General features: G+C 38.3%; 1 protein-coding gene across 1 annotated transcript; it reads left to right on the forward strand.

The window, feature by feature from the left end:
• Positions 1-460: 460 nt before the first annotated feature.
• Positions 461-3294, forward strand: FIG4 (polyphosphoinositide phosphatase FIG4). Its single transcript, XM_065236537.1, has 4 exons — positions 461-597; positions 658-2254; positions 2316-2907; positions 2968-3294. The coding sequence occupies exons 1-4, from the start codon at positions 526-528 to the stop codon at positions 3281-3283; spliced, it is 2577 nt and encodes an 858-aa protein (XP_065092609.1). The 5' UTR covers positions 461-525; the 3' UTR covers positions 3284-3294.
• Positions 3295-15561: the final 12267 nt, after the last annotated feature.

Genomic DNA, 15561 nt, shown 5'->3' on the forward strand with positions numbered 1-15561 from the left:
GATAGAGTCACCCTCCTCGGATTTTCCGAAGATTGATTCGCTAATGTGAGCATCTAGAATGAGATTTAGATGGGTCGCCCCCCTCGAATGGCACCAAGCAATGTGCAAAATATTGCGATGTAATCAATTATTATTTTGCACGTAAATCGAATCAAAAATAAAAGTCATGTGAAATGCTGGCTTCTAGCAAGGGTTGCAAGATAATGTAGGTACAAATCCCTGCTGCAGGATTGTTTTGTTTTATTTAATTTAATTTTTATTTTAATTCTCCGCCTATCTCTTCATCTGAGTATTTCTAGTTTGCCGCTGTACCGCTGTGCCGCTGTCATTGTGTTCAGTCTTTAACAGGTCCCAGCTTAACAGCACCATGGTACGGTAATTTCTGCTGTCAAAACAGAAATGTAAATATTTTTATCGTTAGTTCGATTACATTTTTTTGTAATATCCACTCGAATTTTACAGAATTTCTATAATATAATGACTAAACTATAAATTTCTGTTCAAAGTAAGTGTCAGAAGGCTACAATGGATCCAAATACAAAGTTTTATCCCTTGATTAGTTCGATTCAGAAGGTTGCATTGTTCGAAACAAAAACGGTGAGTCATGGGAAATTAAGTTCTATTTAAATCATTAAACTATTGTTGTACCTATTATAGAAACTTTACCTAATTGGAAGCAACAGCCAAGAAACTCGTTTCCGCCTGTTGGAAATCGACCGCAAATCACCAGAGCTATCGATTCACGAGAATGCACACGAACTGGAAAAGAGCGATATTCGCAAATTTGTCCAGTCGAGATCTTTCATACGATCCATCAGTGCCTATGGTGTGCTGGGATTCATCAAATTCCTCGAAGGATATTACTTGATTCTGGTGACCAAGAGAACCCGATGTGCATTTATAGGGAAACACATTATCTACACGATCAAAGACACGGCTATGATTCGGGTTAATGAGGCTCCTGTTGGAAAGCAGATTCATCCCTTGGAGCAACGTTACGTGAAGATGTTCAACAATGTGGATTTGAAAAGTAATTTCTACTTCAGCTACAGCTACGATTTGACTAGGAGTTTGCAGTATAACGTTTCGACGCCTAAGTTTGTCGGAAGCCGTAGTGATATAGAGCAGGACGAACCGTTAATGTGGAAGAACAAAGCCGGTGAGAAGACCACCTATGCGTTTCGTGGTGTATCTCGGGATAGGTTTGTGTGGAATGCATATTTACTGAAACCGATGGAAGGAATTCTGCTCAAGGATTGGAAGTTGGAAGTTATACATGGGTTCATCAGCCAATCCAGCATTAGCATCTTCGGGCGACCTATCTACGTGTGTTTGATTGCAAGGAGAAGTACCCGGTATGCTGGAACCAGGTTCTTGAAACGAGGTGCAAACTATTTTGGAGATGTTGCCAACGAAGTAGAAACTGAACAAATTGTACTCGATGGGACAAGAATGTGCAGCTTTACACAGTTGCGAGGTTCGGTTCCTTCCCATTGGTCGCAAGATGTTAGTAAAATGGTTCCAAAACCTCAGATTGCACTTGATCTGTCCGATCCGTATGGAGAAACGTCCGGGAAGCATTATCAACGGTTGATGTTTCATTACGGAGCACCGATCATCATACTCAATCTTGTAAAGAAACGAGAGAAGCGAAGACACGAAAGTGTGCTAAGTAGTGAGATGGTTGCGAGTGTCGATTATTTAAATCAATTCTTGCCTCCACAATTTCGAATAAAGTACATTGACTTTGACATGGCTAGAAAGAGCAGAGGCAAGGGCAGTGTCATGGAAAGTTTAGCTAAATATGCAGAGAACGTAATTCAGCAAACCGGTATGTTCTTCCTCGATGAAGAAACAACTACGCAACAAACGGGTCTCGTGCGGGTTAACTGCGTTGATTGTCTGGATCGTACCAACACTGCTCAGTTTGCCATTGGAAAATGTGTCCTTGCCCATCAGCTGTACGAGCTTGGATTTCTGAAGGAAAGGAAATTGGAGTTTGAATCCGATTGTGTAACTATGTTGGAGAATCTCTATGAAGACCATGGTGATACGCTGGCTCTGCAATACGGCGGTTCCCAGTTGGTCCACCGTATAAAGACCTATCGCAAGACAGCTGCTTGGGCTTCCCAAGGAAATGATATTATACAGACCATAAGTCGATATTGCAGCAATACGTTTAGCGACACGGAAAAACAACACAGCATCAACCTGTTTCTGGGTTACTACATTCCATCAGAATCTGAAGTCAACAGTAAGTACTTAATACCTATGAAACGATTACTTAGCATTTTAATTCACTATATTTCCAACAGAACCTACGCACATCTGGGATCTGGAGACCGATTTCTACATCCACAACTCACGTGTGGATGTGATACGGCAAATCTCTCCGGAACCGTTGACTCAATGGGTGAGACCGTTCGTCATGAAACACCTCCCCTACTCCACTAGCGACAATCATCGCGTTGTCAATGAACTTATCAAAATTCATTCCACCGATGTGGAGATCATCGATTACTATTCCAACTTCTACTACAACTTCAAACTGACATCATTCGAAGAGAACATTGCCTATCAGTTGTCGCTGCTGGCGAGAAACTTTGTACCGACATTCCGTACAAACTTCAGTCCTTTCGAACCGATCCGTAGGCGCGAAAGTGCAGCAATCAAAAATCCTTCCCTGACCGGTCAATCCTCGACAAGCTCCACCAACAGCTCGTCGTCCAGTTTGGATGAGGATTCCGACTCGGAGGACGACGACCGAAGCATTCGGAATACAGCTCCCAATAGCAGTGCCAACAGCAGCCGAGCCGAAGATCCAGTCACTATTAGCAGTATGTTCCCAATGACCGGGGACGTTTATGGGTTCGAACTCAAAGTTCCAAAGAAAGCGGATATGTTGAAGTACTACAGAATCATGATCGTAATATGCGTAGCTAACCAAATTTGTTTGTTCCATTCCAGATACCACAAGTACGTCCAGATGAATCGAATCTGTAATCCGCAGAACTACGCCGGAGTGAAGAATGATTCACACCAGCAGCAGCAGCAATCATACTTGCAGGGACAACAGCCGGTGGATGGAATTGTGATACAGAACAATGAAATCAACTTTCGAAAAGATGGTTCTCTATCGATTTCTCAGAAAGACATTGCAATACCGACGGTTAGTACCGAGAGTATTGCCATCTACGAAAAATATTGCAATATGCGACAGTCTTTAATGGAGCCCATGAACGTCGATCCGGTTATTATGAAGTATGTGAAGACGTACGTTTGAATGTTAAATAAATTAAATTAATCTTAATCAGATAATGTTTTTTAACATCCCTCCCCTTGGCTAGGTTTTGCTGTTGGTGGGCGAGCTTAATTTCATGCTTTATAGTGGAGTGTTGGAGACGGTAGGTTTATGGCCGGCATTGCTGGCTCATGCCGCGATAGATTAACAAAAGAATTAGGATGCGGGGGGGCGCTTAGGGAGGCAACTAACCTTTAAAGTTGTAGAATAAATCTGCTTATTTAGTCTTGAACTTTAATAAGAAAACACAAGCAGACCAATAGCATTAAGCAGATTAACAAGGAGAGGAATAGTTTAGGAAATAAGTAAAATTAGAGCATTCCTTGTCGAATGTTCGACAGAGCAAGTTTGCTTTACGCTACTCTCCCGCCCACTATAGGAAATCAGGCGGACAAAAATAGGAAAATTGACTTTTTCTAACTCAGTTTCTGGAATACTCTATCTATCTAAACACTTTGACTAAGAAGTGCCCAAAATTTTAGGTATCTACGATTTGTAGTTTAAGAGATATTCAACTTGAAAGTTGAAAAAGCGCTGAAATCATACACTTTTTGCTTAAAAAACAAGCGCACATTAAAATAATATTTTATTATTTATTGAACAGTTATTCATATGTTTTTACCGTTTTTACATACCATTAGAAAGCTTACGAAAAATCCTTTTAATGAGAATGCAATAAAATACAAAGAAATTATTTTAAAAAATTATAAAAATAAAAAAAATGTGGATATAGCAAGAAAAACATCAAATTAATTTTTTTGTTGGTCAGCCATTTTTTTCCCCAAACATTCCCAAGTCATTTTATGCTCCATAGAGCTCTTTGACGTTTAATCGGCGCACACTACTGCACAATTTAAATCGAACGAGTGCGAGCAAGAGAGAAACAGATTAGTGGGAAAACAAACCGTACATTCATCCATGTGTGCTAGATAGAGAAAGACGATTAAACGTCAAAAAGGTCTATGATCGAGTTTTATGTGTATTTTATCGAGTTCAGAAAAAAAATCTTGCGCAAACTTGCGCCATTTGGAAATAGAGCGTTTTCAAAAATTTGATTAGATTAGCTGATTTTCATTTTTTTTTCCTTGGTTTGTTTTCCGTCGATCTTGTTTTCCGTGCTGAGCACCAATGCTACCGACGCCAGGGAGGCAGCTCCCACACCTGGACCCTTTGTAGTTGATTAACCAAGGAATCGTTTGAATACATCTAACAAGATGTTCTGCTCGGATAATTCATTGTCATTAACGTTTGAAAATGGGTTGCCGAAAATAGTCTTTCGTGCCGAAGCCAACATTTACCCTATTCTTAATTTTCACAATGAAATGATTTGTTTTAATGAAATATGTTGTTGAACAACGGACCTAATTTAGTTGTTGATATAAAAAGCAAAAGAGCACGATGTATAAAGAATGCACAGACAAACAGACATAACACTTGAAAGTTGTTCACCGAACAAGCATTTAACGGACAATTTAAAAGTATCGTAGTTGGTAGTACCGCCACCTGTGGTGCGCATAGTCAATTCCCTTGCGTTTGACGTTTACACACTACCGCCATCTGTTCAGCGTACTACCCACCACAGTGCACTCAACAGATGGCGGTAATGTTTTAGCGACGATGTTTTACAGTGAGAAATATTCAATGAGTTATGTCTGTTTGTCTGTGAAGAATGTATTGTGATGGTGCGTATATGATCATATATATTTGAACCTGTTATTTGTGGGCTTAATTATGTTTCAAAGGTAGAATAATGCATCTGCTACCCAGTATTCCCAACAATCAATACGAAACTAACGATTTTAAATTGGCTCACCACTTTAGTAGCCTATTGGTCCCAAGCAAACGATTAACGTACCCTATTCTAGTCGAAATTCTAGTACTACGCAATGTTTGTTTTGATTCGCTATGAAAGTTTGACAGATAAAATGAGGGGTTATTGGTTTTTCCTATGTTTCGAGGGGTAAATCGACTAGCTTGGGACCGAAGAGAGTACCAGAGCTGAGCCAAAAAGTTGAGCACGTTATTTCGGGACCTTCTAGTCTTAGAGTTACCTCTATGGTATTCCTATCTATCATTCAAGACTTGTTGAAGCTACTTATATTTCAATGTCAGAATCTTATATAAATTGTTATGGGCTATTTCTAGTTTCATCGCACATGGATATTAGAAATATTATTTCACTTTTTGACGTAGAACTAACGCATAGCGAAAACGTTCAAAAAGCTTTCGAGTACATTTGTGAAAAATATCATATCCACGTGGAAAACCAAACACGACTGCATGATATAATTTACAAACTCGTCAGTAAATACAAGGAGAATTTGAATTAATCTCAACGATAAAAAGAGAGATTTGATTCAGATCATCGGAGTTGGCTCAAATCTAATTTTCCATCAAGGAATTCATCGAAAAGGAGCAGAACGTTCTTTCACCATCAAAACGAGGGAGACCTTCAACGTAATTTAATAAGCTGAGCGAAAGAAGCAAGCGTCGTCTCGTCGACACCGAGGAAGTAAATCCAAAGGTGGGCAGCTTTATTTATTACCCGACGGACTGCCTATAATCAACGGGACTTTAATCTGGTTAAGGTCATTGTATACCTTATTAAAACCCAAGAGCATTAAAAGAAAATATACGCGCAGCTAACAGATGAACGTGGAATGATGTCACCTGAAGAAGCATTTAGTATGTTCATTGAAGCTGGATTAAGCAAAAGTCAATAGAGGCACCATCAAGATTTCCACCATATAATGTTTTCGGGACATTTAAAAAAGTCCCTCCGATTAAATCCATTGAGGAAACTGCGTCCAAAATAAGGGTGAAACTACAGGCTCTGTTGCAACATACAGTCCAACGAATCATCAAAGTTATTGAGATGGAACTTGACGAGTTTATGACATCAAATAACCTGGAATATGCAGAATTGATTCTATTGAGTAGTTGGAGCATGGATGGTTCAACCGGTTATTCCCAGTATCATCAAGAACTGCCAGACGAATGTCAAGATGATTCTGATGCATTCTCATCAACACTCTCTCCAATACGGTTTCCTCCCGCGTCTGCTCCTCCTGGACGTATCCCTGCGGAAAAATTCGCAAAAAAATGTTATTTCAAACAAACCATTTATATGCACCTACTCACGTTTGCCTTGCACCAATCAGTTAGAAGTTAGCACCACTCAGCGCTCAAACATCAAAATTATGTGATGCATAATGATGCAAAACATTTTTTTTAATGGTATCACACATATAAATAAAATATGTCACTCATATAAGTGTTATGGGCTATCTTATAACAGATAAGGGGTTTGTTATGATGTTTATGTTTACTCATATAAAAATAATGTTTTGAATATCTTATAAGAAGTATGTGTACGAACCAAATAAACTATAAGTTTAGAATTTTATTAGTGTATGGTGAATCATCCGAACAAAATTATGTGGTTTAACCGCATGTCTCAAAACATTCGGTTTTGTGGGCCATTCATCCTGCAATTCGTGAAAGAGAGTAAAGAGATAATTCTTGCTACAAAATAAGACGTGGAGAAAGAAATGCTAGAACTAATATTGTTGATTGCATCTGAAATTGGACTGCCCCTAAAATCTAAAAAAGTGTGATAATAGTGCACCTTTGCGTCAAATCGTTTTAATGTCTTCGGAGCACTTATTGCTTGCATCATAAGAAATAAGTGCACCGAAGACACCAAGACAATTAGACGGAAGCTCGCACTTTAATCACACTTTTTAATAAGTGAAAACGCGGTTATTAGTCCAGTTTGGTGTGAAATGCGCAATACCAGTGAAATTTGATCTATTAAACGGAAACACAATCTTAGTTGATTTTAAATTTGCACTAAGTATGATTGACGGTAAGGTGTAAACATATATTTGTGGTAGTTCATCAATGCAGAACTGTGCTATTTGTGGGGCAACTCCATACGTAATGAACAACAAAGACAAATAAGAAGAAGGATTTCTATACAATGTAGATACCCTTGTTTATGGTATATCTCCACTTCATGCATGGATTCGCTTCTTTGAATGTATACTGCATATTTCGTATCGTATAGATATAAAGCAATGGAAAGTTTTACAGCCATATAAAGAACAGTATTTGCAAAGAATTAAACAAGTAACGGCGCAGCTTTATGACAAATTTGGAGTTAGAGTTCATCAACCAAGATCGGGAGGAGCAGATACTAGCACAACAGATAACGTTTGTCGACAAGGATTCGCAAATCCTCATCTTTAAAGAAGCGAAAAAAAAATTGAAAATATTATCATTAAAGATCAACTAAGCCCTTATCAAAAGTTGTTCGTAGAGCATCAAAATTTGTTCTTCGTCACTCAATTAGTAATTAGAACCATTCAACACCTTACATTGAAGCAAAAATGAAGAAAATAATTCTGTCCGCCTGCTTGTATGGAAATTTCCCATAGTGCCGCCGCCGCAAAAAGTTTTGTTTTTCGGAAAAAAGTGGATTTTTTTTTCTCTCCCGATCGGAGTTTTTTTATTCACCCCCACAGGCGGACGTATACGTTCCCCGGAGGAAGCAACCATCTCAGCCGAGTCTGGAAATTGGATTGTCCAACGGTCAAATAATCAACCACCACCTAGACATCGCATCAAAAGGTCATCACCCGTATACACCGTACAACGAAGCAGCAGAACTGCAGATACGGTCTATCCAGACCGGACGGTGCCCTTTGTGCTAAGGCACGTGCTGCAACAATAGAGCGATCATCTCTGCTTCATCGTACAGTGGAGTTTGTAAACGCGCCATCCCGGCATATAGAGATAAGTTAATTTTTTTTCACACCCTTTTTTTATTGTTAATATTTTTTTGTTTTTGATTTGCTTATATTTAAGTAATCTTCCTGCAGCGTTGAACTTCCTTTCTTACAAATTATTGTTTTTTCATTATTCATTATCTTATTTCGTTTTTTTTGCACATATTTTATTTTATTTTTTATTAACACTTTGAGCTATTCACCCACAGTGTTGAATTTCTTTTCTTGTTGTTTTCCTTCCAATTTCAATCCATATATTTGAAATTTGTGGAAAATATAAACAATTAATAGCTAAGATTGCAACAAATTCCGTTGCGGTGGTATCTTAAGTAACCGCAATGGATGATAAAAATAAAGGCGGGGGTCTGTCGCTTGACATCTCTTATTATGAGTCAATCAAGTCTCCCTCATTTGAAAAGCTTGATAGCTCTGAGAAAATGGATACCCTCGAAGAGCACCTTGATCAAACCACCAGCAAGAACACTGGAGCCTACCCAAAAGTGAAGTCTCCACCACAGCCCCCTTCTCCTCCATCGCCGCCTTGTCGACCATCACCGCCTTCTCCTTCTGTGCCCCCTACCCCACTCGTCCCCCCGAAAATATCAGCGACCCCCCGCCACAAGGCTTACCCTGATGACTCGAAACATTTTTGGCCGTAACCGATATCTTTAAGGTGACGCCAAACAAACTGCGCGTTACCGTTGATGACCTGAAACAGGCAAATCGGATTGTTGCCTGTGAGCTTTTTTCGATCGAATATCGAGTCTACGTCCCCAGTTGTGACGTAGAAATTGAAGGAGTGGTCACCGAATCGAGTCTGACTTGTGAGGATTTCCTACTCGAATCTTTCGGCATTTTCAAAAACCGTGCCTTCCCGAAAGTCAAGATACTGGACTGCATTCAACTGAGTCAATGTCGCTCATAGGCACAAACAAAAAGTATACCCTCTCAGATTCGTTTCGTGTGACCTTTTCAGGATCGGCCTTACCTGACTACGTCACAATTGGGAAGGTTCGACTACCTGTACGCTTGTTTATTTTATTTTATTTATTTATTTGTCGTCAATCAGTGTAGACCGTTTTACAAAAGTTCTGTTGCCGTACATGCTATTTTAATTCATACGTTTTATTTGAAATTGTCAATAAATGTAAATTACATATACAAATATCTAAGAAATAAAAATTGTTTTAAACTTAACGAGATGAAATCCTAGCAGTTAGTGTTCTCCTTACTGTTCTTCAGACATCGTTAGATCTATACGCTCACAATAATTATTATAAACTCTCATCATTCTATTGATTGGTCCATTTTTACCATAATTCGTTTTGTGAGGTGACAGTTGAAATACATTTCGAGTTCTTAACATGCGTGATGGTACGTAATCACTGTTCGTTAGACTCGCATTTCTATCGAATTGGGCTCTCAGGCAGCAATTTGTGCGCATATGGTAATAGTTATAACGATATCGAGCACGTTGTTTGGTCATGTACCTTACACCGTGTTGTTAGATCTTAGTTATCCGCATTTCTCAGGGCCCGAGGAAAACAACCCGCTGTCCCCGTTAGAGATGTCTTGGCGAGTCGGGATCTCAACTACATGAATTTTATTTATATGTTTTTGGTGATTGGTGTATTCCTCCAAGTTAAAATGTCAGCCCCTCATCAGTGTTCCACCATAGACCATCTTTTTGTGTCGTTACAATTCTCGTTCGCCCGCTTAGTTAGAGATCATGAGCACTTGTCCAGCCACCACATTGCATCTCCAAACCTTGTGTTCTTACTCCTTAGACCTCCATCATCCTGTTTATCATTTGTTACCCCTACCCGAGCAGGAGAAAATAACTAATGAATATCTAATTCAGATCGTATACCTATATTTGGTATTGACCAGCATGACATAAGAGGTAAAATACCAAAGAATAATACCAAAAAATTACATGCAAAATACTTTAAAAATAACAAAATTTGATATTTGGATACCAAAAGAATACCTGTGTGGTATTGTTTTGGTATTGCATTATCATAATTTGGTATAGGAATGGTATCGTTGGAACATTTTTTTGGTATTACTTTTTGGTATTTTACCTCTTATATCAGCCTCATTCATACCAATTTAAAGTATCGAGATATTCGTTCCTGCTCGGGTAACCTCGAGCAAGCCGCGTGTAATTTTGTCGAATAAAAACAGAAATTCGGCTCTGTAAAGCTACCGCAAATGAGCCTGGACAAATAAACAAACTATATATAAAAAAGGGTAATATTATTCAAGTAAACATATATGAGTTGCATAAACTCTACATCGCGTCCTGCCAAAATATCCCGAACTGAAACATTTGGTTGTCTACCTCGAGCCCGAAGGGAATCGTACAACTCGGATCTGACTCCACGGCGCTCAGCACATGACCAAATAATGTGATCTGTGTCCTAGTAACCTTGTCCACATTCACAGAGATTGCTGTCCCTCAGCCCAACAAGGAACAAGTAAGCGTTTAACGAATAGTGATTGGACATGAGGCAAGACATCACACGAATGAAGCCTCGACCCACCTCTATCAAAGGATACTTCGACACCTTAGGGATGATCGAATATAACCATCGTCCCAAACTCCCTTCACTCCATTTATTTTCCCAGCTGGCGAGCGACTGTTAACGATAAATGAAGAAAAATTCGTTGAAGGTGATTTGTCGATCGTAAATATCGCCCTCCATAGCGCCCACCTTGCCCATTGCCCGTCATCGAGTAATGAGATGAGACCCATGCAAAGGTGATGACAATAGATCTTAAAGATAAAGCACCTAGAAGCTCTCGTATTTTCATGAGCAAATACGAGGAGTGCTGCGAGTGAGTGGCCTCATGGAGCGAATAGCCTCTACAGAACTGAGACTATCCGTAAAAATGAATGATTGATCCGGTGGAAGTGAGGCGATAGTTACTAGCGTATAATGTATTGCCGCCAGCTCAGCAACACATGCTGATGATTTGTGGCTTCTATCAATCTTGTCCATTGAGAAATTATAAATCAAACCCAGGTTGCTCAGGATATATGAAGTTAAGAAAAATCGGGCTGTGATATTGAAACTCAAATCAAATCAAACTACCAACCTAAATTTCACCAACAACTTTATTTAGTGTTCCCCTTTTTTGCTTGCAGATTGTACATACATGTTTTTGTTTTCTGCCGTCTTAAATTTCAATAATACCTTTAACATTTTATAGCCAGTTTTTGTTTTGTCTTAGTTTTGATTTTTATACACTTTTGTTAGCTTCGTACACCTATCACTTCGTTTTATGTTGTATTCATTTTATCGTAATATTCTTGTAAAACTTGTGTTACCACGTGTATACAATTATTGTTTCTTGATTATTGTAGTAGATTTTCTATCCATTATGTTTTCTTTGTTTGTATGTGTAGATCTCATATGTAAATATTTTGGTCATGGTTCAGCTACTTATTTAAAAACATCGTTTTCTTTCCGCTATTCATTTTTTTTTCTTATCTCATCTCCATATTCTCAGGCTTACAGTGCACTCTTCGCTATACATGCTTGCATTTTCATCTTTCATGTTTGCTGACTTACTTTGACAATTTATACAATGTATATATATGTAAAGCTTTGTTTAAAGGTTCTCTATCATACCAAAATATCATTTTCAATATTTCGTACACTACATGCTAGACTGGGTTCTTCTTGTTAGGTCGGAAAGCTTTCGTCCTATGAATGTCATATTTTTGGTTTATTAGCTTTTGAATATACTTTTCTTTGAAAGTTTATAGTCGACTATACAATCAGACACGTATCTACTCTACTAGTGTTGGCAACCTACCGTATGAACCAATTCAGTTTGTGTGGGCTATAATTAGTCGGTGTTGTCAAAGAATTTATACGCTAGTGGTGTAGTAGTTCACAATCGTTTGATTACAATACTTCACTAAATGTTAGCTAGTGTTACGAGTAAGAGTGTTTTCCACTTGTGTTTATGTTAGTTATGAATAGAGAAATGTATTCGTGTTGTTCTAATGCTTACATAAGTTGCTTAAATGTTCTATTAATTCCTTGATGTGTGACCCCATACCAGCCTCTAAGTAAATACAATTGAAAATTTGCTGCTGCACATACGACGAAAATGAAAGCTATACCGTCTACCATTGTCGTTTAGATAGAATTTCACATGAGATTATAGTTTACTGCTTTCTGTAGCGGTTTCAGTTTCGGTTAGGTTAGCTTGCTTAGCCGAAAATAATGTTGAATGGTTTTCAATGTTTTACTGCCAGGAGACGTTTAGTAGTTATTGTCTAATTCACAATAACACGGCGCAAGTAGGTCCGAATTTTTCTACACTTTAGTACGGTTGATTAGCAAATGTTTAAATTTTATGTGACTCCTCTTTGTGGGAGGCCATCCGATACACTTAGGCCCGATTATATCATGCAATTGGGGATAGTTTCGACGAGTACTCAAACAAATGAAACTGAAATTAGGGAAAATCTGTTAATTTCCTGTACAACGCATTTTGATTGAGTCAGCAATTCATGATTGTATAGTGAGTGATGATAGTTTTAAAGTAGTGTTTTGGTTTGTGTGTGTGTGTATTTTTTGTATTATGAAGCCCACATTTAGTACGTATAAATTCTACATAGATCATTGGTTATACCTTAGGTGCTAAACAGCAACTTTTTGTCTGGTCGTTCTGATATTGTACTTTACACATGCACAGATTCTAGCATTCATTAACGATTTAGCTAAGAGGTTTAAAGTCAACATGGTTTTACAACTCTGTCCCGTTTGAAACGGTAAAATTAAAATGATCACTGAAATGTTGGTTTTGCTATATCGCTAGAACGTATAATTTCATTTCGTATTGCTATGGATACTTGTTTACTTCCTCTATAGAATCATAAACGAAAACAGTTGCCTCATTCGGTAGCTATGGACGATATACAGCAAAACTCGCAGCCATTCGAGTTTTGCATGTATATCCCCCGGTAAAACGGAACATTTTTAAAACCATTTATTCTTTGCATTATGCTTATTTGGTACTTTTGATGATGATGCTAGGATTTTAATCTATGATTTTGTTTAACTAGTCTTAGTATGACACAAACCATGTTGCAATTTTTTTTTAAATTATGGGACGTTTAGGAGATGGATTACATCTGACTTGCCGCTCGAAAGACAGCCGTCGGTTTCACAAGTTTCCTGCACAAAATAGATATATTCTCTCGTTTGTTGTCAATATATGAGATATTTTTAGATAAGTAATATTTCATTCATTTTGTCTTAACTGAACCGAATTTAAGATACACGATAGACATGGTAAGACGATCCAGTTTGTACAGAAGAGTATGATCATCGGTCCTGATTATTTGTGAGTAAAATATTCCCATCCTGTGTCAGATCTAGTTCATGTTTACAACAATCATGGTAATGATGATAATCAAGCGTGGATAAATAAGGGCAGTTTTATGACTACTGGATGTATACAAAGATTAATATTTAAATTGATTATTCCTGGCGGTAAGGGTAGAACAGTGCCGATTTGTTGATACTTAGAAAGTTCAGTTTTTGTAAAGATATTTTGGCGCCAACACTAAACCGAAACGCGCTCAGTCAGACTAGCGATTTCCGACGCCATTAGCAACATGGGCGACATAGGAGGACCAGTGAGGCCAGCGTGAAATGTCGCTCTGATGCTCAGTGGGTAGCAAAATACTTCCAATTCAGAGAAAGAATTAGCATTGCATTTGACAACCGTTGCATGCTTTTAAAGATGCGGCTGTCAAATAATCTTACGAAAGATGCTATATTTTTCTAAATTGCTAATATTTATGAGATGTTCAGTTTGGACCGCAACTGTCTAATACTTAGAAAAACTAGACTACTGGGACAGATGATTTCTAGTTTCTTTACGCATACAGCATGTTTTTGATAGAATTTTCTAAATAAATAAATATACTTAACATCGTCACTTGAAGAATTGACTTCAAATTCTCTTTCATCTCGGTGTATTTATTAGAATAACTAAACAAAAAGGCTTTTCCGGAACCTTCACCAGGAGACTTTTTCCGTCATTTTGAGACTTCTAATGGAATATTTCATCAGGGGCATTTTTCATACAAAATATGGGTCAATTTGAGCGTTTATTTCTGTGTGGAACTTTTCTTTCAGTCTTTTTGTGTGGAAAATATCGAGACATTTTTTTTGTTCCAGTCCCCCGGTGAAAACTTAAGTTATGGTGTCAAAATGACAGGAAAAGTTCCCTCCGTGTGTAACAAATACACCGTGTCATATTTGATTCAAGTTATTGTTATTCGGGTATTTAAAGACGTAGATGCATAATCACTTGGCGGTTCCATGAATTTATTTTGCCAAATTCAACTTATTTCGCTACACATGTTGCTAATAATAAACACAGCACATGTTCGTCACTGACGAGATTTGGCAGCACTGACCGCTGACTGCTGTTTTTGCTTACTGAGTTGTGGGCAGGCTTGAAAATGCTCAGTACAGCTAAAATGATGCTTTTCGAAATTATGAAACTATGATATCTCACGTAACATTTGAAAAGGGCCTATACTTGTTGATCGATTCTCGTCAACGACTTTCTCGCTAAACTCGCAGCACAGTTCGACAGAAGATGATGTTAGCTTGCGTCTGAAACAACACACTGAATGGGAAATTCATTTGCAGTCGATTATTCATTCCCAAATAGTTTTCCTTAAGCAATCTACGAGTTGCTCCGTTACAAACGCAGCGCAAGACCTTGCTGATTTTTTCCAAATCGTGTATTAAACAAACTCACCTCAACGGTCACGTCAGTACATTGATAGTCTACCATCCTATAACTTTCGGCTCCCACGCACTGTTTGCTCTTGATTGAGATGTGCTCGACAACGCACTCAGCTCAGCTGAGAAATGAAATAACACCTTAGAAAAGAGTCCATTTGATCAAGCATTTGGGAACCATTCTTGACAGCAAGGTTTTCATAATCACATCTCGGTGATAGTCGTCTAAGCGTAAGCGATGCTACATCCTGCAACCTTCTGGACACATTTCAAAGCACCCACCACACATGTATTGTTCACTAGTCCGTAGTGTCCTAGAATATGCCCTACTCTGTATAACGATGGTCAACACCAAATTTTAGGATGAGGTCAGAATTAGGTATTCATTAGTTATTTTCTCCTGCATGGGAAACGATCAAATTTCCTGCCAAAAATCCTTCTTTCAGAGTTGGTTTATTTACTGTTTCTATTTCTAAACCTCATACCACGAGCTTTACAGGGCACTCTTTATGGGTTTCTGAACCTATTCAAAAATCCTGTTGAAACAACAAGAAGAGATATTGAGGAAAATAATGATCACACAAACAAGCTTAAATCAATGCTGTATACTGTATTCACAAACTTACGGCGGAAAGTTGTGGATCGCCTTATCAAGGGAAGAAAAGGGTTAAGCTCTCTTCCCGTT

Source organism: Ochlerotatus camptorhynchus, unplaced genomic scaffold (genome assembly GCF_037179485.1).
Source record: "Ochlerotatus camptorhynchus isolate MF236.1 unplaced genomic scaffold, CSIRO-AGI_Acam_v1.1 ptg000556l, whole genome shotgun sequence".
NCBI lineage: Eukaryota > Metazoa > Arthropoda > Insecta > Diptera > Culicidae > Ochlerotatus > Ochlerotatus camptorhynchus.

What these genes read in the sequence shown, in the direction of transcription:
- FIG4 (XM_065236537.1), top strand. Translation starts at nt 526, where the DNA reads ATGGATCCAAATACAAAGTTTTATCCCTTGATTAGTTCGATTCAGAAG. An exon ending in ATCAGAATCTGAAGTCAACA is followed by an intron (nt 2,255 to 2,315) that starts GTAAGTACTTAA and finishes TATTTCCAACAG; the next exon opens with AACCTACGCACATCTGGGAT. An exon ending in AAGAAAGCGGATATGTTGAA is followed by an intron (nt 2,908 to 2,967) that starts GTACTACAGAAT and finishes GTTCCATTCCAG; the next exon opens with ATACCACAAGTACGTCCAGA.